This window comes from Vitis riparia, chromosome 4 (genome assembly GCF_004353265.1).
Source record: "Vitis riparia cultivar Riparia Gloire de Montpellier isolate 1030 chromosome 4, EGFV_Vit.rip_1.0, whole genome shotgun sequence".
NCBI classification, from domain to species: Eukaryota; Viridiplantae; Streptophyta; class Magnoliopsida; order Vitales; family Vitaceae; genus Vitis; species Vitis riparia.
Genome location: NC_048434.1, coordinates 6,140,621 through 6,165,148, shown reverse-complemented (window position 1 = coordinate 6,165,148; position 24,528 = coordinate 6,140,621). Strand labels below are relative to the sequence as shown.

Genomic DNA, 24,528 nt, shown 5'->3' with positions numbered 1-24,528 from the left:
TTCCCACGGCCAACAAAAGGAGAGGGGGGGTGTGGGGGACTTTATCGGCAGGGTTGATTAATTGACACGTGTCCAATATAGCCTAAAAGTAGGAATCCAGTGGACTCGGTCTAGGTTTCCCCAGCATCACCTGCCTTTGTTTCCAAAAGTGCAATTTGTGAGGAGACGTCACTCTCTCCCAATCAAAACACGCCACGTGTCCTAGACCAAACGCAGTTAGTGGGCCCACACGTTTTAAACGAGCACACAGGAGGAACCCCGAACCCTCCGGTGTCTCATTCGATAGGACAAAAATTGATTAGTTAATAAAATCAATAATTAATTAATTAATTAATGAAATGGGTTCGGTGGGGTGGGTTTTAATTTCATTAAATAGGGTGGGGTCCATAGATATCTGCTATGTAGGAGTGTAGAGGACGACTTTATTATGAATATTGAATGGGAAAAGTCTTGTATAAGGGTTTGTCTTGGTCCTTGTCCTTATCCCATTAGATTGAAAAATAATAATAAAAATTATTTATTGTGATCTTCAACCAAAAGCGAGAACAATCTTTCTCCACCATATTTTACTTTAATAAAAAGTATCAAAACCTTAAATTCTTCTCTTTCAACTAGGAAGCTTAAAAGTCATTTATAATACTTGAAAACACTTTCATTGTTTTTAAAAAACTAAAAAATTGGCTTTTGATAAAATTTTAAATATTTTTTTTTTTAATTTCATAATATATTATTAATTGAAAATAACTATCATTTAAAGTGATTATTGCTTGATAAGTGCTTTTTTATTTTTACATAATATATTAATAAAAATATTTTTAAATTTATATCTGAATTTATTTTTCATAAAAATATTTTTATGATAAAAATATTATTATCAAAATCTAAATTGATACTTAGAGTGCATTTGATGGTAATTTTAGAAAATATTTCTAATCTTTCAAGTATTAGAAAAGTTAGAAACACATATTATGATTACTGTCAAACGCACTCTTAAAATATATTTAATATTATTTTTTACTCAAAATGTTTTCAATGAAAATATTTTCTCGAAAAATATTATAAGTGATTTTTCAACACTAGTAATTTTTCAAATTTGTAAAAATGTTTCTTAAATTTTGTCAAATAACTTATTTTTGTTCAAAAATATTTCTTTAAGTTAAAAGTCGTTTTTTAAAAATACTGTCAAATGTATTCTCAATTTAATAAATTTTAAAATATTTCTAAAATCTTAATAATTAGTTCATTTTCTTAATAGTTTTTTTTATGGATGAAAATATTTAATAATCTTTTATGAATACTTTTAAGTTTAAATATGAATCTTTTTATCTCTATAGTTACTTATTAAAAAAAAAAAGGAAAATATGAAAGAAATAAAATATAAATAAAAATTACTTAAAACTAATAAATTATTTTTATAATAAAATTAAATATGAAAAAAAAATCTTAATTTTTTTTATTCATTACGTACAACCGAATATAACAATAATAAAACCAGCCATTTAATTTTTATTTATTTTTTCATATTTTCCTAAAACCAAACCTAGGACTAATAAACATCAACAAACTCTTATGTGTGCCTATTTTCAAAAGGGATTTTGAGCTATATTACCTTCAATCTTGACCACGGTCATAAGAAAAATTAGGTGAAAAATAGTCAATAAGTACCATGTTTGATGCCAAGATTTCAACCTTAGTTAACTACCATAAAGTAAAATTATTTAAATTAGACTTGCTAAAAAGGTCTAAGGAAGCAGGTATGAAAAGGGGATCTCATTGATATATAAGGACCCACTTTTAGAAGACCAATTCTAATCCACAATATTTTACAATATTGGAAAATCTTGACTAAGAGTGTGAACACCCTGGATAATTGATTACATTTCCGCATTCAACCTCGTTTTTTTTTCTCCTTTTCCACTATTTAGAATTTGTTCATCAAGATATTATTCATTTTGGGCTCAAAAGAGCCTTTACAGCTTTAAAACATGTCTATAAGATTAAAAAGAGTTTATATATATAGCACCATGAACTTTCTTTCATATTTGATATGAGATATCAAAAGAATACCTCATACAGACACAACGTCCTTATTGTGTCACACGAGATTATGAGGTTAAATAGACAAACACCCCTCACGGGCCAAACAAACCTCTATATTGAAGTCGATGATTGACTTTGATACCATTTGTAATATCCTATATCGAATAAAGGAGAAAGTTCTTAGTGCTATATATTTAGAGGTTTCTCTTAATCCTATAGATATGTTTTAAAACTGTGATAACCCATTTGAACCTAGAACGGACAATATCTATATATAGGTCTTTATAGAAAAATATCAAAGAAAGAAATAATTAAAGAAATTTAATAAATTATATATATATATATATAATTTATTATTTATTATTTATAATAAATATTAAATAATAAATAATTTAAAAGTATATAAATTTCTAAGATATTTAATTATATAGGTTAATTTTACTTGCCTCTCAAGTTTTAGCTAAATATACTTGATCTTTATCCGTTTGAAATTTCATCAAATGTTTCTAAAACAAATGATATTGTATATATTTGGTCAAAGCTTCACGAGATAAGAATGAAATTAACCTTTTAAGTTATGTTTAGTTCTCAAAAAAAAGTTGTAAACAAAAGTGATTTTATGATGTTTGATTGAATGGTAGAAAACATCAAAGAAAATTAAAAATAATTAAAAACTTCGATATTTTTAAATTATTTAATCTTTATATTAAATAATTAAAAAAAGGTAAATAAGTTTAAAATAATATATAAAAATAATTTACTGACCTTAAATTTATTTATTTATTTCCCTTACTTTTTTTCCTCATATTTTTTGAAACCAAACATAATTTTAATTATATTATATTTTCTTTCATATCTTTTTTATGGTAAATTAAATAAAAGAAAATCATATTCCTTAAACTATATCATGTTACTAAAATTACCAAGGAAAGAAAAATAAAAACATTAAAAAAAGAAGTTAGATTTACTATAAAACAAAATGAAAGAAAATCAAATATAATTATTATTAGACATATTTTAAAATTATTTAATTTTAATATAAAAAAATTCAAACATACATATTAATTTAAATTTATTTTTTATTTTTTTTTATTGTTTCAAATTTTTTGGTAACCAAAAATAATTTTTTTTTTTTTTGTCCCTTCCTATAGTACTTTCCCAAAACTAAACAAACAGAGGGTTAAACTTAGGCTTCTGGGATACCTTCATTTAGTTTTAGCATATGCTAATTTTGTCAAATAATTTGAATTTTATAAATAGTATTCGTGGCATTCCACTGAATATTTTGGGAAAAGATTTTGACAAAGTAATGTAAGGCAAATAATGGAATAAGATGTATGATATTTATGTAATGCTCCAGAGTTTTATGATTGATAAAGATTGAATATGACTCCAGATTCCTAACATAAAAATCCAAAGTCCTTTAATAAAATCCAACGGTCTTACAAGATATGTACGTTGGATTAGTATCCACCATATTTAGTGAGCCAAAAAAATTAAAAAGAAAGAGAGAGAGAGAGATGTTTGCCGTAACCTAGAAGTAAGGTATAGTCAAACTTCTTGAATCTTCCATAATGAAGAAGACAAAGACTCTCTCATGAGAAGAAGGGAGAAAACATAAGTCCTTGATATCCCAATATGGGTTATTGAAAGTGTATAAGGTTGAGTACTTGTATAAATACATGGGATAATAGTATAAATAAATAAGATGAATTTATGAAGGAATAAAATTAATGTACAAAAAAATGAGTTCACATATAGAGTAATGAAATTTGATGCCAAGGTATGAAGCAATAAAAGTTGAATTATAAATGTAGTACTACTTAATTGATCGTGTATTTTTATAGTTATAAAAAAATATAATAAGGTATATTAGGGATGTAGAAGTTTTTTTGTCACGGGGTAAGGTCAAAAGGGTTGTGTCCTACTTCCATATATTGTTTCTTCATAATTTCGTTATATGACTCATCTTATTGTAACATGATAAATACCATTAGACAATCGTCATCGTTGTATTATAAAAAACGTTGATTTGATCTAATAGATGATAATCAAATATAATAATTATGTAATAGTGATAATTCTCATATTAAACAACCGATTTATAAAAACTTTGAAGATGAACATAATGAAAATCATATAAGGTAATACATAGCCGATGTCTTCATTTATTACTTTCCGATATGCTACTCTATCAAAAGGAACTTATAGAAAAAGAACTCAATTCCAGGACAAAGTGCTCGAAAATAATTCATCTTTTATTTGTTATACTCTTACTTTACTTCATGGCTATCTTGACATCGAAGATGCTTTTTCATTCAATCTTTTTTATCGTAAGAGGAAGAGGACCTGAATTCTAACCCATCTTTTTTTATCTTTCAATCTTTTTGATTCGTAGAAGGAAGGGACCCCAATTCAACTAGGAGGATATAACAAGCACGTTACCTAATAATTTATTAATAGAAAATGCCCTAATTTGACTTGGTATAATATACAAATAAACCACTTGATATCCCACAAAAAATTGAATTATTTCATTGTCCTTTCTCCATTGTCTTATTCACAAACTTCAAAAAAAAAATCCAATGGTAGTAGAAATTTGAATGGGATGGAGGCACTCAAACCACATAGTGTGAAGAATGGACAAAAAAAGGAGTAGTAATCACAAACTTTTGTTAAGGCAAGGGAGGAATAGTAGGCCTAATCTTCCAACACATGAGAATTGAAAAGTCTAAATCCATCCATCCTAGAAGGCGTGAAGAAAGAGAAGGGTAGCCCACATATGGATGTGAAAGCCTTATCCAAAGTCATGAAACGCCTATGTTAGTAATGGATGGATGACTTCTATTTTGTACTCACTTCAATTTATGCTTTCCAAGGCGCACTTGTGGGTATAATGATTGAACAAAAATTAGAGGAAAATGGTATCATTTTAGAACAATTATTATGGGGGAATTTGGGGTAAAAAGTGGGTTCAAAGAACTATACTCCTAAAGATTGAATAGTGGGGAGATAAGGGGAGAGATTTGGTTGAATTAGGTACATAAAATTCACAAGATGGAAAGGAGACAAGATTGGAGAGGAAGGGAATCAAATGATTTGATTTTTTGTACATGTTTTGATTTGGGGTTTTGGAACCTTTGATTATAAGATGAGGTTGTGGTGAAAGGCTAGGTGGGTTTGTCCCATAATAGAATTTGGTGTAGCCCACATCATCATCATGGTCCCTTTCACTCCTTTATCCTTTCTCTCTCTCTCCCTCTTCATGGACCACACAAGCACTTACATGCTCTCCTTTTATGGACCACAATTCCACTTATCTCTTTCTATCTTCCAACAATCCCCATTTTTTTCAAAAAGGAAAATTATGGAAAGAGAAAAAAAAAAAAAAAGGGAGGGGGGAAGGAAATTTTCTAAGTGTTTGTTATGAAGTTTAGGGCTATAAACAATATACACATATAGGACAATTTATGTCGACATGGATAAGGTATTTTTTGGCCCCTAAGAACTTGTTTGTTCAAGAGATAGTGGCTTATCTGTTTGCCTTTTTTCAAAACATGATCATTAAAAATATTTATTAAAAGCGGTTCAAATGAAATTTTATCGGATCCTATTTTCTTAAAAGATAAATTTTAAAAATAGTTATTAAAAATAATGTTTGACCGTTTTTAAGAATAAAATTTTATTTGAAAAGTCAAATATTAAAAGCAGTATTGGTTTATTTTGAGTGCCTTTTCTCAAAACATAATTTTTTAAAAATAATTATTAAAAACAATATTCAACCGTTTTCAAGAATAACATTTGATTTGAAAAGTCTAATATAAAAAAATAATTATTTATAGAAAAGAATGTTTAAATAAAGGATTTTCATTAACCTTGTGAAAAGACAAATAAATATTTTTTTTATTAAAAAAATTTAATGGATGTTTTGTAAATTGATTTAACAACTTAAAATAACTTAATAATTTAATTTAAGCTATTAAATAATAAATATAAAGTATTATTAAATATCACTCAATTTTTTATCGAGATAAGTTCCCTTTTAAAAAAACACTCTAGAAAAACCCTTGCATATGTCTTGATATATGCTTGAGAATTGCATTATTGTTTTTAGGAGATGAATGTAAATTTCTTGAAAAGGGAAAAAGAAAAATTCCATGCAAAGACCATTGTAGAGATGGTGCCATAGAATCAAATTTCATTTGGGTTTAAGAACCTAGTCCTCCACCTTCTATTCCCTTCCATAGTATTATTATTTAAGAGAAAGTAAGTCAAAATTTGTACCCCACGCGCCTGGTGAAAGAGCGTGGGGACATATAAGTATATAACCACAAAGCGGCAAAAAATGGCAGGAGAAAGTGGCATGCAAAGAGCAAAGGCAGGTGACATGACATGATAGATGAGGAAGAAGAGCCAGAGCCACATTCACTGATATCAGCCAATTAAATAAAAGTAAAAATTATAAAATAAAATAAAAAATAAAAAAACATTATGGGTTGCATTTATTTGATGATACATGTGTTCTTTTTATTTTATTTATTTATTTTTTATTTTTTATTTTTTATAGTTTCACCCCTACATTATGTGATGTGTCACACCATTTGATTGCTCACTTGTGGAAACCCTAGGGAGAATGATTCAGAGGAATAATGGTACTTTGATATAATTGATGTAGGCAAGGAGCCAGCCTCAATATCATCAAGTGCAGGAATATTGGCTTTTTTGGACATGGGCAAGAAGCCGCCCATCAATATACTATGGACTTTATGAGATTTTTCACGAACTTATCCATCTAGAATGCCAAAGCCATACGCCATTTTTGTTCAACTTGTTTTTCACATGTATTTTATAATAACCCCTCCATATTCATTGAACAAAGAGTTTGGTCACTTACCTAAGACCAAAATTATTATTATTAATTTTTTATTTAATACCATTTGAGTATGACTTATATAATTTATTGTTGGCCTTTTCTATGACACCCTAAAATCACTTTTCTCATATCATATTGTATTTTGATCACATGAGCCAAGCCGACTTAAAGTCCCGTTTGACAACGATTTTAGTTTAAAAAATACTTTTGAAAAAAAAATAAATATTTACAAAATTTTAAGAAATACTTTTAAATTTTTAAAAAATCATTTATAATATTAAAAAATTACTTGTACTGTTTGTTTGTTTGTTTTTTTTTTTTTTTTCTTCATAAAATCAATTGATTAGTGATTCTCTTATATTTTTTGTCAAACACACTCTTAAGTATACCATTCTCTCTTGACTTGATTTGTGTTACATTTAATAAATATAATTTTTTTGAATGCAATGAATAATATGCTTTAAAAGGGAATATTTTTATAGTACACAAAAAAGGGGTGAATGTTGGATTATGATTATGGGTTTATAATCCTACAAAGGAGGGGTGTCTTTTGGTCCACCAAATCTCAACATGGGAAATAATGACAGCCATGTTTGTTCCCCAAATCTGAGGAAAACTCGTCCTCTTGAAAACCACCTTTCAATTAAAAAAAAAAACATCTGAAAATGACTAAGAATCTCAGGTGTAGTTGGGTAATGAAAATGATAACCATCTTGAAAGTTTAAAAAGATAGAAAATGTACAAACATGTTTTATGAGGCATTTAGAAAACCTTGTAGGCTTACTAAGAGGCATTAAAAAGGTCGGAGAGTGTTTTTAGAAAACATTTTTAGTTCAAAAATTATTTTTTTAAAAGAAAAATAAGATATTTGATCAAATTTAGAAAATAGTTTATAATTTTGAAAAATCACTTGCTACTTGATGAAGTATTTGATAAATGATTCTTCGAATGTACGAGAAATGTTTCCAAAACTTTAACCCACAAGGTAAAAGAAAAAAAGAAGAAGCTGAAAACAAATTTCCCAATATTAAAATCTCTTAACCATTTGTGGTTCTGCTACCTATCCCTCTCAACATCCTTATCTTGTTAGGTTTCTCTTTGAATTTCTCAATCATTTTTGTAGTGTTCCAGTATTTCCTTTCCAACATTTCTCAACTCACCTCTCTAATCTTCCTACTCTTTACTCCTCCTGTGCCCATCTCCAACCCAACTCAATCCCTTTGTCTTCTTCAGAAACAATAGCCTGAACATGTGTTTTCAGCGATGGGGGTAATCAATGGAAAGTTAAAAGAAAAAGAACAAAGAAACTGACTGCTGATAAAGTTAAGTAACATTCTCATTACTAATCAGATGAGAAGATTCAACCACCCTCCACAAATCCTTGTCGCCAACATTAATAATGATTAAGACAAATTATCGGTCCAATCAATCAAAGATTAGAAGCAACTAAGACTTATCCAATAATCATGTTCAAAAGATAATGACAATGCTCATAGACAAACAAATGAAAGGGGATGTCGGCAGAGGCAGAAGGTGACCACTTTTAGGAGTTGTCTAATCTTTTGGGTTTCCCACCCTACAGTCCACCTTATACCCGGGAAGGTGTTATTCCCAAACCTGTATAAGACTAAAAGAAAAACACCAGAACAGTGATCTCTAATCTTGAAGGACCCACATGAAGAAATATTATGTAATGGGAAGAGAATTTCCTTGCAAGAAAACCCTAAACAACAACCTCATAGATCTACATTTATATATCTAGGCAACTTCAAAAGCCATACTGTAATTGAGGATGTGCATGAAGCTTCAGTAAAGCTAAAGCCTTCATCTCTTCACACAGCCTTGTGGGTGCATTTTTCAAACAGGAGAATTAGAGTAGGTACACTCTTTCATAAGCACCATGATTGTTGTGAAGTTGTCATGAACTAATCATAAAGTCGACCTGACCAGAGCTTCATGAAGAAGGGTTTGGAATGGAAAATTCGAGGATATTGTGAGCCTTTTCAGTATCAACCATGAAGCTTCAAGGAAGCTGCAACTAAATTCACTTTTAAGTACACTTTTTACATCAATCTGGAGCTTTTCAACGATAAAATTCCAAAACTTTGCTTAGGCCTCCCTGTGTTGTTTATATCAAAGGCTGTTGGTGAGCCAAGAGGGAGAAATTGATCAAAGAAGTCCTAACATTTGCAAGAAACTTTGGATGAATATATCATCATATTACATCGAACTGAATTTCATATTGTTACTTTTTTAAACAAAACGCTATCAATAAACCAAGTAGTTATACAAATAAATTGAAAATTGCTATAAACAAGGACTAGTCCTGCTCATTCAGCTTGCTTTATAACAAAAGCCAGCTATCAGTTATGATTGGATTTCACACACAAACTGCTCACCATATCGAGTAACAGACTTGATTAAACACTTAATGTAAAGCACTGTGACTGATTTTTGAAGTTTTATTTTTAAACCGTCTTTTACTCTTTGAGGTAACTTCTTTTTAATATTCATTCATTCTTGCAATAGTATTTATCAACAAATCATTGTTTTTTTTGTTTTTGAGGGATGAATATCAAGTTTGACTAATACCAACAAAGATATTTTAATGTTGGGCAAAATTTTTGTTTGATTATAATGCTTTAGATTCATTTGCATAAAGATGCTGCACAAGAGATTAGCATTTTCATTTTCTTCACTTTTCCATTAACAATTAAAAAAAAAAGAAAAAAATTTCTCTGACATTTGAGATTTGGTTATTGGATTCAATTTTGACTTTTATTTACTTAGGCATCTTTTATATGTTGATAGATAAATTCAGGTCTTCATCCATTCTCAAACTTCTCTATTTTATATGTATGCTAGCAAGAGCTGACTCCAGCGGGGTTGGGCTCAACCTAGACCCTCCTTTCAGCAACCTAATCTGTGTGATGCCTAGTTAAACCTTCTCACTTGACATACATGACTCTTCACTTCCCATCCCAGCTTTAATCAAAATAACCAAAAAAAAAAAAAAGCAGGGTTGGGCTCAACCTAGACCCTCCTTTCAGCAACCTAATCTGTGTGATGCCTAGTTAAGCCTTCTCACTTGACATACACGACTCTTCACTTCCCATCCCAGATTTAATCAAAATCACCAAAAACACACACACACACATACTCAAATATTAAGCTTGACATCTTTCAAGCCTTTAAGAGATTGAACTTGCCATTGACCTAATCTTTAAGAGATTAAGGGAGAATTTGATACATTGATTTAATGATTTAATATGACTTAATGACTTAAATTAAGTCATTAAGTGTGTTAAGTATGATTGATAAAATTACTTAATATTACTATATAGAACCAAAACTAACCTGAAGTAATAAGTCAAAAGAAATTATCTTTTCTGAATCCAAAATAATTTCATGCTTTCATTGCTTAAAACTTATGACCTCTCATCAACTCTACCACAACCATCAATTTTTTCCTCTCTTGATTCTCTCACATTAGCTCATTTCTCAGTATCATTGTGGATAATTATATTTGAAGTCTCTCAAAGATTAGTCAATGGCTAGCCCGATCTCTATCTTATGATAGAAACCTGGAAACTAAGCTAATCTTGAAAAGGAAGAGATCAGTATATATATAGAGGATGGATAGCAAATCAAAATGTAATAATCATTCTCTATTTTTCTTTTTAGAACATCCCTTTCATCAGGGTCTTCTTATATCAGATATGCTCAGTAACCTTGATAGATACCAAGGTCCTCTTTTTACTTAGTTTTGAATACCATTTTTAGCATTTTCACCTCCCATGGGAAACATTCACTCATTCGAAGTGTTAATATTGTAGAACGCTGCACATCAGACTTGTAGGGGTGGGCACATTTTTGGAGTGGGTTGCTTTGAAAGCGATAGGGGCAGCTGGAGGGTGGTGGAAGTTATATGGGATAATGAATTGCTGAAGTTGCTTGATGGTTATATGGGATGGGAGTGTTTTTCCATTCCTTCTTGCTTCAAATGTCATTAAGTTATTTATTTGGGTGTTGGTGTATGGCCTAGTGGTTGTGAGAAGCTCCCTGGGAGAAAGTAAGGACCATTAAGGGTGGGTCTTTGGGAGGATTCTTGGTATATTAGGAAAGAGGAAATTGGCCCAGAATTTTTTCAGCTATGAGATGCTTCTCAAAGTGTATAGAGGAGTAGTCCTTGATAGATCTCATTTTCACCAGCAGTTTTTCTAGTTGGAGTCATGGGCCAAACAGAGTTTTAATGTCAAAACTGGATTAATTGCTAGTAACAAGTGATTGGGAGGATCACTTCAATTTGATACAAAATCTGTTGCCAAAACTAGAGATGTCTACAGGGCAGGTCACCTTGGTCTGGACCCAGTCCTGATAATCTAAATACATTCCTATCCCAAGCAGGGAATTTCCTATACCTCCCATAACCACCCCAGCCTCATTTAAAATAAGTTTATTAGATTTTAAAAATGTTAATTACTTTAAAATAAGTATAACATATATAAATATATTTTTGTATTTTACTTTTTATGAAAGTAAACTTAAATTTTATTTTATATGTGCTCAATAAAGGAATATATATATAATTTGGTATATAATTGGGGCACGGCCAAAACAAGTCTTCTATTTTATTGGATGGAGCGAGGTGACATGGGGAAGAGTCCTTTTTGGATTGAGAATATTTGGCTTAGGTTGGAAAGGTTCAAAGATGGGATTCAAGGGTGGTGGCAAAATTACCAATTTCATGGCTCTTAAGGTTTTATTTTAGCCTCAAAGCTGAAACATTAAAACATGATCCAAAAGCTTTCAACAAAGGGGTTTTTAGGAATGTTGCAACTAGAAAGCCTTGTGAATTGGAGCAAATTGGTTTTTGACATGAAAAGAAGAGGGAAGAACTTTTAGCCTTAGTAGATCAAGAAGGTAGAAAGGTGGTTTGAAAGAGTTTTATTACTGTTCTATTTTTGGACGAAACATCTTGGAGGTAGAAGTCAAGAGAATTACGGTTGAGGAAAGGTGATAGAAAAGACAACTTTTACTAAGATGGCTTATGTCCATCGACAAAGAAATTTTATTAGGAAGTCGAGGGTGAATAGCAAGCTAGTAATGAAGAATGAAGAAATCTAAGATTTTAGAAATGGTAGTGATCCCCCCCATCCACGCCCCGCCCCACCCCCCACCCTCAACCTTTTTTTTTCCTTTTTTAAATCATGGGATTGGAGGGAAGCATAGATGGTTTCTCCTTCAAGTCTTTGAGTAGAGGGGACTTTGGTGCGTTAAAGGAGCCTTTTATGGAGGAAGAAATTCATGCAACTTTGTTCGAATTTAGGGGAGTGAGGAGAAGAAATTGTCTTTGGCTTTTTGACATCTTTATTAGGACACTTTTAGGTATAAGATTTTGAGTCTCTTTAAGGTGTTTTTTTTTTTCCTTAGGGGATTGTTTGCAAAGATTTTAAGTGCTACTATATTAGACTTGGTCCAAAAAATAGGAAGGGTGAAATGCTTTGAGGGATTTCAAGCCCTTAGCTTTGTAGGGAGCTTAAATAAACTTTTAGCTAAGGTGTTCACTAACAAGTTGAAAAAAAATAGTTGGAAAGGGTTTTAGAATCTCAAAATGTCTTTGTGGAAAAAAGGGAAATCTTAGATGTAACTTTTATCGGCAATGAATCAACCGAATCAATGTTAAAGATTGATAAAGTAGGTGTTATTTATAAGTTAGACACTGAAAAGCCTACAAGTGGGTAAATTGGAATTTTCTTCTAGTGATGCTTCATAAAATGAGCTTTTAGTAGAAGTATATTCAGTGGCACATCTTAACAATGAGGTTTTCCATTTTGGTGAATGAAGTACTTCTTGGTTTTCTCTAAAGTATGAGGGGCTTTAGACAAGGGGACCTTATCTCTTATTTATTCATTTTGGTGATGGAGGTCCTTAGTGTTCTTTTAAGAAGGAGACGGGAGAGTTTTCATTTCAGGCTTCAAGGTTGGAGGTGGGGAAGGAGAGGGAATGAAAGTTTCCCACCTACTTTTCATTAATAACAACCTTATTTTTTGTGAGCCCTATTTAAGTCATTTTTCACATTCAAATTAAATTCTTCTCTACTTTAAGGCTTCTTCATATTTAAAAGTCAATTTGGAAAAAAATTGTATTAATTCCTACAATGGATATCACCATGTGGAGGAGATTGTTTCTTTCCTTCTTTTTTTTTTTTTTTTTCTTTCTTTTTGTTGTTGTGGAGTAGGGACGCTTCTTGCCATTTACCTAGCCTTCTCTTTTGGAACTTCTTTGAATCGGAAACAATTTAGGATGTGGTAAAGTCGTAAAGAGAAGGTTTCATAAAAAGTTAGCCTTACAGAAGCACCCTTTCTAACTTGCTTATCATGGCGTTGTTCATTATGCCTATTAGGAGGTGACCTCAAGGAATTTTTTGTTAATGGGTGAAGGAGGGAGAAGCTCTTGAATAGAAACCTCATCTAATAAACCGGGCTACCATTTGGATAAAAAGAAAGGAGGACTCAGCATCCAAATTTTATTTTCCTTGCCTAAAGCTTCACTTGGTAAATTGTAACAACCCATTCCCTCTCAGTTAAATATTGTTCTTTTCGGGCTTAATAGATTCTCATAGCTTTTAAATGAGTTTATATATATATGGTGTCAAGAAGTTCTTCCCTTATTCGATGTGGAATATCATAATCACACCTTCATGCAGACATAACATTCTCGTTGTGTCAACAGGATTGCAAAGTCAAATAGACAACCACCCTTGTAGGGCCAAACAAACAAAGGCCCATATAGGGGTTGAGGACCGGCTCTGATACCATTTGTAACAACCTGCTCCCTCCCATGTTGATATTGTTTGTTTTGGGTCCAATAGGCCTTCACAACAAAGGTTTAAAATGTCACAAAATATTGACAATATTGCGCTGAAATTTCACGTATCGGAGGGTGCCAATACGATAACTAATGAGGATATTTCAATTCACGGAAATTTTGGAAATTTTCATCATTTTCGATTTTCTCGACGCCACATCCTGTTTTTCCTTCAAAAATTATAAGCCAATGGACATGTGGGCCTGAGAATAAAAAACACAGCCCAAGCCAAGGCAACTCAACCTAATTACCACGTGACTTCAATTTGAAGTGTTGTTTATTAAATGCATGCTTTTTTTTCTTTATATATTCGATGTGGGATTCCTTGGTAAAGAGAAGAAAAAACATTAAAGCACAACTAAGACATGAGAGAGGATTGAACCTGGTCCTCTGGTGTAAGATGTGATTCCCTTTACCATTGGACCAAATTTGCTACATGTTTACGAAGACACATACAATAATAATAATAATAAATAAATACACACACACACACACACACACACACATATATATTATTTATTTATTAGGATATATCTTTTATGTGCATATTATAGATTAACTAAAATAAAATTATTGTAAATAATTAATTTTAATTATTTTAATGTATCTTTTGTATAATAATTAATAACTAAATACAAGATAAATACAAATTTATAAATAAAATTATCAATAATTTAAAATAAAAAATAGTTATACATATATAATAATTTCTTTTATATCCTTCAACATATTCAAATTAAATATATTATAATATTTAATACACGCACACACACACATATATATATTATTTATTTATTAGGATATATCTTTTATGTGCATATTATAAATTAACTAAAATAAAATTACTGTAAATAATTTATTTTAATAATTTTAATATATCTTTTGTATAATAATTAATAACTAAATACAAGATAAATACAATTTATAAATAAAATTATCAATAATTTAAAATAAAAAATAGTTATACATATATAATAATTTCTTTTATATCCTTCAACATATTCAAATTAAATATATTATAATATTTAATATTAATTGTGTTTTCAAATCCTATATCTTATCACAGATGTCACAAAATATATTATACATATATTATTTCAAAAACCAATTTAAATACGTATATTATTTCTTATTTGATCATTTTCCTCAACATTTTTATGAATTTTGATTGATTTTCATCCACCGATATGTTTTGTCAAAGTTTTCGTCGATATTTCCCAATATATCTAGGCATATCTATAAAATCCAACTACCAATATATCCGTAAAAACTGATATTTTCATTCTTTCTCACTACTTTAAAATAAGTTTACATGGTTAAGAGGAGCTCGTACATATAGTGCTAGGAACTTTCTCCCTTATTAGATATGAAATATCACAATCAACCTCCCATCCTCATGCAAATACGACGAAGATTGTGATATCCCACATCGAATAAGGGAAGAACTTACTAGCACTATATATGTATTGGATCCTCTTAATTATGTAGATGTGTTTTAAAGACGTGAGAGCCTATTAGGCTTGAAGCATGTAATATCTACATGGAAGGGAGCAAGTCGTTACATAAATAGAATTAGAAACTTGCTTTAGAGAGGGATTTTCTTTGGAGATGTGAAATTATGCAGATATACAGGGAAGAGTTGGAGGGTGGTGATCTTTTGTAGGAAAAGAGGGTTTTGGAGTAGGGTTGAGGAAGGTGATAAGCAAAGATTGGGTTGTTTCTAAGGCTTGCACCAAATTTACTAAAAGCAATGAAAGGAAAATCAAATTTGCTAGGATACTTGGCATAGGGATTCACCTTTGAAAGACTTGTATTCTTCTCTTTGCTCTTTCATAGCTTCTAAGAATGCATGGGTAGTTGATGCTCAGGAGGTAGAGAGAGGGCAAGGGTTTTGAAACCTTCATTGCTTAAGCCATTTCCAAGATTGGGAATTGGATAGGGCTAAGTTTTTGCTTAGGTGGCTTCATGAGATGAGAAGGCTCAGTGGAAATGAGGATAGGTTGGTTTGGGAGGCTAACAAGAACACAAACTTTTCAATTAAATCATTCTATTTTGATTTGGTGTTGGACTAAGGGTGGCTTTCCCCTCAAAAGAAGTGTGTTGCCTCTTAGGCTCCTCTAGAGGCGGGATTCTTTGCATGGGAGGCAGCTTGGGTTCTTGACGTTAGATCAACTTAAAAAGAAGAGGATGGATTTTTGAGAATCGTTGTTGCATGTGTAAAGTGAAGAAACATGAGCTAACCATCTGCTCATGTGTTTTGGGAAAGTAAGAGGGTTGTGGCATCTCCTGTTCTCTTTTAGGATCTCTTGGATACATCCTTCTTCGATAAAAGAGTTGTTATTGGGATGACATGAGAATTTTGTAGGGAAGAAGCAAAGAAAAGCATGGAAGATGACTCCTTTATGTCTGTCTTAGACAATTTGGCAGGAACGTAACAAAAGAATTTTTGAAGGAGTGGAGGGGTTAGACATATTTCTAAAAAATTCCTTCATTTGCAACATGTTCTATTTGTCTCATCAGTCTCTTTAAGCTGATCATTTTTTCTTTTTTAGATTTATTGATTGGTTAGGTTCAAAATGATGGGTGGATGTAACTTGGAGTTGTTTTTGTCTCCTCTCCTTTTAGCACCCCTTTGTATATCCCCAGTGTAATTAGTGTATGCCATCTTTTTTAATAGGCACTCTCTAATTAATTATTATCTTGCTTATCAAAACTATCTCTTTGTTTTAAAGCCTAGTGTATAAGTATAAAACAGGAAGGTTACTACCCAATTGATACAATTTTCAATTATTTTGGTCCACATGATATTTTTGTATGAACTGCTACTTATTGATATAACATTACTGAAAGAATATTTAATAACATCATAATAATTGATAAAAATTTTAACCATTCCAGTCCAATTGACATTTTATGTCTCTTTGTACTTGTTGATATGATATTACTAAAAGAATGTTTAAAGATTATAATAAAGGTGTAATGACAAACTTATGAAATAAATAGTTCTTTCAAACTTTAATTTTTTTACTTACCAAATGGTTAATTAAATTCTGCACTTAAATATTGTATGCATCAATAGATTTTTCACTACTGCAAATTTAGCATAATGGCCTCCTGTCATTTACAGTTCCATGCTAAAGTTTTCAGTGCATAACTTTCAGTTTCATCAAACACTCTGTGTAAGCTGCTTTCTACTGACAGTACATGCAGGAATGAGTCACTTGCAGCCTATCATAAACCAGGCTAAGAACCCCTTTAATCTACCAAACGTGTTTGTTTTCCTGATACAGCACTAGTACTAGGTTAAGCTAAAAAACACTTAGATCTACCAAGTCAGTTTGTTTTCCTGATCCAGGACTACCACTAGGTTGGAATGTGAGTTTGAATTAGACAGATCTCTGCCTTGTCCCTGGACCTCATAAATTGCAGAGAGGGATTTGCTTATTCCCATATGCTTGCAAGCCAGGATTTGCTTAGTGCTTTTTCATGCATACTGTATGGCAATGCTGAGGTGTTGGGACAGATCATGGAGACAGAATCATCTCACAACCAATCCACCATCTAAAAAGGAGGCAACACCTAAATCATTGTCTAAAAGGATAGATTAAAATTTTAAACTCATCTTAGCTACAAAAGAATTATATGAGGGCCTGTCATGGTGATTTGACAAATCAAATAAAAGGCAAAAGTAATTCTGTTGAAATTGGTTCTCAAACCTTAGCTTGAAAATGTCAGAAGGGATTTCCTAATCCAAGATATAGAAGCTGGCTTGAAATATCAACCATGCTTTCCTGGATTGCCCATTATTTCCTTTCATGCTGGGAAATGCTAAAATCTCAAATCCTGAAATCAAAAAGACAACAGAGGGGCTTACTAGCCATAAATTTTTGAAGAACAATACTCAAACCAATGCAAGAAATAATCTATCCTCAAGGAAGACAGTCAGAAGTTCACTTGCATTTTAGATGCAGAGCATTCAAGTCCAAGAGATTTTAATGTGTTAAATTACTAAAGAAACAAAAAGGAAGAAGAAAGAAAGAGAAAACAAACATAAATCCAAACAAAATAGTGAAACCAAAAGTGAAAGGTTCATAGAAAACCAGTGAATGATTAATCAAAAAAATCATCACCATAAAAGATTTTCCAGAGGCAAGGCCAACTACTTTGCCCATTAAAAAAAAAAAAGCATCAACCACGTTGGGCCCTTCTATTCCAGCTGAAAAGACTGGGATGAAGAAGGGGTTTCTATTCAATCTGTTAAAAAAAATAAAAGAATAAAAGAATAAAATTTTGAAACCTCTTTCTAAAAGCTTTCTGTAAACATCTCATTCCCAGCTCTTGTGAAAAGAGCTTGTTGGTTTGAAATTTCTTTTACTTTAAAGTACTTCCATGTGTAACCAAACTCGGAGTAAAGCTCTCTAACAGCCAGAAAGAGCTTTAAGTCAATCAAAAAGCTGCAATGAGGCCCCACATCAGTCACAAGGATAGCCCACAATCGATAAATAATGGTACCAGTTCAGCTTGATCAAGAACTTCAGCATCTTTTTTTTTTTTATAGGAAACGATAACGGAATATATTGATAAAAAGAAGGTACAATTAGAAGGATGAGAAATCCTCCCACCAAAGAAAAACAAGATTACAAGTAATCAAATATAAGAAATACAACGAGAAAAAGACTAACGGCCTATTTACACACGGCTAACCAATCAAGTTGTAACACGTTAAGAGGTATCCCCTTAAAAACCTTAGAACAAAAAGCCCATAGAGAAGCCAAAAAACGAATAGAATCCCAAAGATACCCTAAATTCCTTGTTTTATCCTCAAAAATCCTTACATTCCTTTCCCGCCACACCACCCACATTAACGCGATGCACGCGTCTTGCCATAAAACAACCCCTCTCTTAGAAGATCCGAAACCTTTAAAATTAGTAAAAAACATGTCAGATATGCTCCTTGGGGAAACCCAATCCATCTTTGCTAACTGAAATAATCTGTGCCACAACCCCTTGGTCAAAGAGCAATGGAGGAAAAGGTGATCTACTGTTTCTCCATGCTTCATGCACAACTTACATATGTCGGGACTAAGTGCTTTGTGGGGTCTCCTCAATTGTAGCAAGTCATTAGTATTAACCTTCTTGTGCGCCACCAACCAGACAAAGGACTTGACTTTGAAAGGGACTTGAGAATTCCAGACAAACTTAGTAGGGAACACTGAAGGCGACTCAGAATATTGGGATAAGGCCAGAAAGAAAGATTTGACTGTGAAAAGACCTGAAGGAGATAAGGACCATGATCTCTTATCTGGAACCGAAAGAGATATGTGTATACGATCAAGAGACCGCATAAGGCTTTCTAAATCTTCTATCTCAGGATCAGTAAGATTTCGGCGAAAATTGAAATTCCAAGAGAACGGACGGGAATATCCGAGAATTGATGAAATAGGAGCATTTTTATCCGTGACTACGCTAAGTAATCTTGGATATTGTATTCCCAAAGGTTGATCCCCCTACCACAAGTCATCCCAGAACCGAATTCTATCCCCGTCCCCTACCACAAACCGAGTAAATTTGGAAAACTCTTGGAAGACTAGTGCAATGGCCTTCCAAGGACAACGATGAGACCATCTAACAATATTGTTGACATCCCAGCCATTGGAGTGAGATCCATAAATGCTTAAGATAACCTGATGCCACAGAGCTGAACCCTCCCTAGGATATCTCCACAACCACTTCCCTAAAAGAGCGACATTCCTCATAGAAATCTTTCCGAAACCCAAACCCCCTCTCGACTTCGGTTTGCACACAACATCCCAATTAACCAAATGGTCTCTCTTGCTTTCCCCTACACCTGACCATAGAAATTCTCTTTGCATTCTCTCAATTTTTGTTGCCACAGAGGCGGGAATCTTAAAAAGGGAGAGAAAGTAACATGGCATATGGGTTAGACAAGATTGAATGAGAGTTATCCTACCTCCAAAAGATAAATACGCCTTCTGCCACCCATCTAATCTCCTTGATATCCTCTCAATCACAGGATCCCAAAAGCCACTCGCCTTAGGATTCCCTCCCAGAGGAAGACCTAGGTAAAGTATAGGCCACCCAGAAGCCTTACAGTCAAGCATCTCGGCCAGCCTAGAAAGGTGATTCTATTCAATATTAATGCCATAGATGTTGCTTTTGTCAAGATTAACTTTCAAACCGGAAATATGTCCAAACACTAGCAGAACATTCTTAAGCGTCATCATATCCTCTTCTCGAGTACTGGAGAAGAAAATGGTATCATAAGAACTTCAGCATCTTAATAATTATGAAGAGAAAAGACCCCAGGCTTTCATTTACCTCTGGCTGTTTCCCATGAGAACATGACAGGAAGTACTTTACTTTATCAATATGAGATTGGTTATGGTGATCAATATGCTTCTTTTCAAGTGGTACAAAAATATTCGAGATGTGAATAGCATAAGGAATTAGAAGGGGTCAAGTACTTCTTATCATAGTCACAAAGTAAGGGTATGCAGCCTTGACAATGTTGCAGCACAAGGCTGGGGGTGCAAAGCCTGAAGGAAAATAATACATATAAAAATAGATTTTAAGCTGACAACCTTGTACAGAATCAAGCTCCAAGATTTCAATTGGGAAGAGAAAACTAAAAGGAAACCATAGTGGATGCTGACAAACATCAAAAATCAAAACCATTGCGACAAGAGAACATAAAAACATAACAAGCCAAAAGTCTGTAAACTAAAATAAAATATAAGAGAATAAATAAAAAGAAACAACACTCAATACCTTAAAATTTAGTACTGCAAAAGAAGTAGAGCATCTCTATCACCATCTTCAAGAAGTAAATGTGCATCTGTGGAAGAGCAAAATAGCAAAGCACAAAGAGAGGGAAAAATCAGTTGGTCAATCTCCACAAACATAACCAAAAAATAAATGCAACAGCATATAGATATTTATTAGGGAGATACCTCAGAAGAGATACAAGCAAAACCCAGAAAATCTAGCACCAAAAGAATAGAAAAAAAAATTGGAAGTCCAAGGAACCACTAATTTTGTGAAGCAGCAACTCTTACATTTTGTTTTTCACTAACTAGCATTTTGATGATCAAGATATATGAACTAGCCATCCAGCACAGCAATGACCAAGTGACACCATAGCTAGGAAAAGTTTTTGACAAACCAAGTGCAATCAAACAATCATAATCATTTGTATTATCATGATCAAGATGGGTCTTCAACCAAAAGTTCTATGGTACTCCCTCCATTGGAAGGTCAAAGCATCATAAGGAGCAATATTTCCAAGATTAAAAATGGTTTAAGGGGGAAAAAATTCAGCATATAAAAGAATATAAAACAATATTTCCAAGCATATTTCTTGTTCATCGAAAGTTCCTTTCACTTCAAAGCTTGATCTTAGAGAGTATAAAGTGGAAAACAGCCTGCACCTAAAGTCTTAGGGGAAAACCTGGGATCTAATCCAACCTCCATGTAGTTGTATGTGAGTGTGGAGTGGGGTTTGTCATAGGGAGGGCTAGCCCACTATTACCCTTGGCCCAATAAAATATCTTAGAGAATAACACAAAACCACTGAAAGTGCTGCATTCATCTTTTCTTACTACTACTTATTTCATTTTTCTAGTTTCACAACTGCATGCATTAGGAAAAATAGAAAATAAAATAAATATCCCAAATTTAAAAGCTATTAAAAAAATGAATTAATCAAATAGCAAATGGTTTAGTTTCCTCAGCAAGGTATCAAGTTGTCTCATCTCACCAAGGTAGATTGACTAAGAGGAATCGTTGCTTCCTTTGTAAGCCAGAAATTCCTTAGAACAAGATCACTAGCCATTGCAAGTGCCAGCCAAAGACAAATAAGGTCAATTGGAACTCCATTGATCACGTTAAACCCTGAAAACATATTCGTTCCTTTGGATGAATGTACCAAGGCTCAGCAAAATTCTGAAACCATGTTGTGGAAATTAATCCTAGTACTTTTCGTGAAGATCACCAGAAATTAACAAATATTTCTATGGGAAGATCATCAACACTCCACAACATTACGTTGCTCCTTTGTATCCCTTGGTCAAAATCTTCTTTGGAAAATTATTACCCCTTAGCAGATAGATTAACCTTCTTCATCGAGGGCAAGCAAGGGAACATAGCCTGCCATCTTGAGCTTCTTGCTTAATTCATCCAACACTGAGTAAATCTCTTCTGATCTAGGGTGCATTTTGTCAGCAACAACAAACTCATGAACAACATCCCCAATCTCAATCATGCTACATCCACGTGACTTACAAATCCCCTTTTCCACCATCATCTCTCTAACTGCTTTAACCCTATCGAATATTTGAGCTGATGCATATAAATTTGCCAAGATCACATATGATCCACCATCCATTGCATTCAATTTGATCATATGGTGAGCTGCCCACTCACCAATCTCAATGTTGCCATGGATGCTGCAAGCACTTAGTAATGCTCCCCACACAACCACATTTGGTTCAACAACCATCATCTTGATAAGCTCCCTTGCTTCTTGTAGAAGCCCTGCACGGCCAAGAAGATCAACCATACACCCATAATGCTCAACCCTTGGTGGAATCTTATAATACTTCAGCATCAGATCAAAGTACTGTTTACCATTTCCAACCAATCCTGAATGAGCGCAAGCATGTAAGACAGCAAGGAATGTGATGGAATCAGGTCTAGCCCCTGATTCCCTCATCTCACCGAAGAGCTCTATTGCAGATTCAGCCTGCCCATGCGAAGCATATCCAGAAAGAATAGCATTCCATGTGGCAACATTTCTTTCATTCATCTGATCAAACACCTCCCTTGCTGCTCCAATGAAACCACATTTTGCATACATGTCTATCAAAGCAGTCCCAATAAAGACATCCCAGATCCCCTTCTTCTCAGCAAATCTATGGACCCAGTTTCCAAGATTAAAAGCCCCCATTTGAGCACAAGCAGACAGAACACCTGAGACCGTGAACCTATCAGGTTTAAGATTTGAAAGATGCATTTCTCTTAAAAGCTCAATCACTTCATTCAGAGATCCAATTTGACAATACCCACAAATCAACGAATTCCATACCACAGTGTTCTTCTCTGGTATTTCATCAAATAATTTCCTTGCACCATCCAAATAGCCACATTTCACATACAAATTAATCAATGCAGCTTCTAATTTCACTCCTTCCCTTAAAACCATATCCTTCATCATATAACCATGGATCGCTCTCCCTAATTTCAAATTCTTTGATTCTATACAGGCTACTATCAACCCCATCATTGTCCCTTCATTGGGTCTAACCTCTTTCACTTCCACCATCTCTTTAAAAACCCCAAAAGCATCTAAAACCATTCCTTGTCGGGCATAACCCGTTATCAAAGCATTCCAAAACACAACATCTTTCGCATCAAATTCATCAAACACCTGCTGTGCATTGCCAATTTCACCACAAACCATATAGAAATTAAGCAAAGAGCTCTGCAGAAATCCATCCAACTCATAACCAATTCTAACAATCACCCCATGGACTTCCTTACCTTTTTCTACGGCAAATTGACTAGCACAAGCTTTAAACACAAATGGGTATGTGTACTTATCACCTAAAATATTTTGACATGCCCTCATTTTGTTATAAATTGATATTGCTACACATGGTGTTTGGGATGATGAATAGGCCCTGATCATTGCATTATAGATGAAACCATCGGGTTCTTGTGTTTGATTAAATACTTGTGTTGCATAATCAAGACATGCATGAGATAAGAAGGAATTGATGATTTTGGTGATTATAAATTGGGTATAGGAGAGGCTAGAGATGATGGATTTGGCATGGATTTGCTTCAGTTGTTGAAGATTTGTGCATGTTTCTATGAGAGCCAATACCGATTTAGGGGTTTGTATCGTCATCAAAAGATCAATGGAGAGGGGTTGTCATGGTCGCGCTGTTTGAATGCTAAGAAAGCTGAGGAAAAAAATAATAAGGAAGAAATAATTTTTTAAAATAAACATTATAAATATATTTTTCATTAGCATTTAAAGAATTTTAACAATGAATTATAATATTTTAAAATTTTACATAAATTTTATCCACTTTAAATTATTAAATTATAAGAAATAAATGTAAAATTATTTTTTAAAATAAACAACGTAATAATAAATTGTTTACATAATAAAAAAATTATGTATTTTTTAAAAAGATGATAATATTTCACTAAAATTATAAAAAATAGTTATTAATATTTTAATAAATTTATAAATTATATTCATTTGTTAAAATGAATAATAATATTTTGATAAATAACAAATATTAATAATATTATATTTAAAATAATTATAAGAATTAATATAATTCAATTTTAAAATACACAAATAACCAACTTTTTTTCACCATAACGTATAAATTAACTTTTCAATTTTTATCATGATCGTCTAGATAAATTTGTCCTCAATTCTCGTAATAATTGATATGATAATTAGGTTTCATATTATTCTTAAAAATCATTATAATGATTAATGATTTAAATGCATTAAGTCTTGTTTAATTTAAAGTTCATTTGTTTAATGAGAAACTTTGAAAAAATATAATCATGTGCGGCAGAAAAACTAGCATTTTAAACCAATTTTGATACAAGAAATTCTTGTATTTATTGACTTAATTTTTGCCCTCCAAATTATTTTTAATATTAATATACTTGTTAATGAATTCAAAACATTAAGTCTCATT

General features: G+C 32.4%; 1 protein-coding gene across 2 annotated transcripts; it reads right to left on the bottom strand.

Annotated features, from left to right (window-relative positions):
- Positions 1 to 8,225: 8,225 nt before the first annotated feature.
- On the bottom strand, positions 8,226 to 23,735 carry LOC117912133 (pentatricopeptide repeat-containing protein At1g08070, chloroplastic-like). 2 transcript variants are annotated; one of them, XM_034826615.1, is made up of 4 exons: positions 21,561 to 23,735; positions 20,573 to 20,639; positions 17,500 to 17,626; positions 8,226 to 9,093 (listed from the first exon to the last, which is right to left on the bottom strand). In XM_034826615.1, the coding sequence occupies exon 1, from the start codon at positions 23,709 to 23,711 to the stop codon at positions 21,912 to 21,914; it is 1,800 nt and encodes a 599-aa protein (XP_034682506.1). In that variant the 5' UTR covers positions 23,712 to 23,735; the 3' UTR covers positions 8,226 to 9,093; positions 17,500 to 17,626; positions 20,573 to 20,639; positions 21,561 to 21,911. The 2 variants fall into 2 exon arrangements, with proteins under 2 accessions (XP_034682506.1, XP_034682505.1); XM_034826614.1 differs by lacking the exon at positions 8,226 to 9,093 and having other exon boundaries at positions 17,412 to 17,626.
- Positions 23,736 to 24,528: the final 793 nt, after the last annotated feature.

What these genes read in the sequence shown, in the direction of transcription:
- LOC117912133 (XM_034826615.1), bottom strand. Translation starts at nt 23,711, where the DNA reads ATGACGATACAAACCCCTAAATCGGTATTGGCTCTCATAGAAACATGC.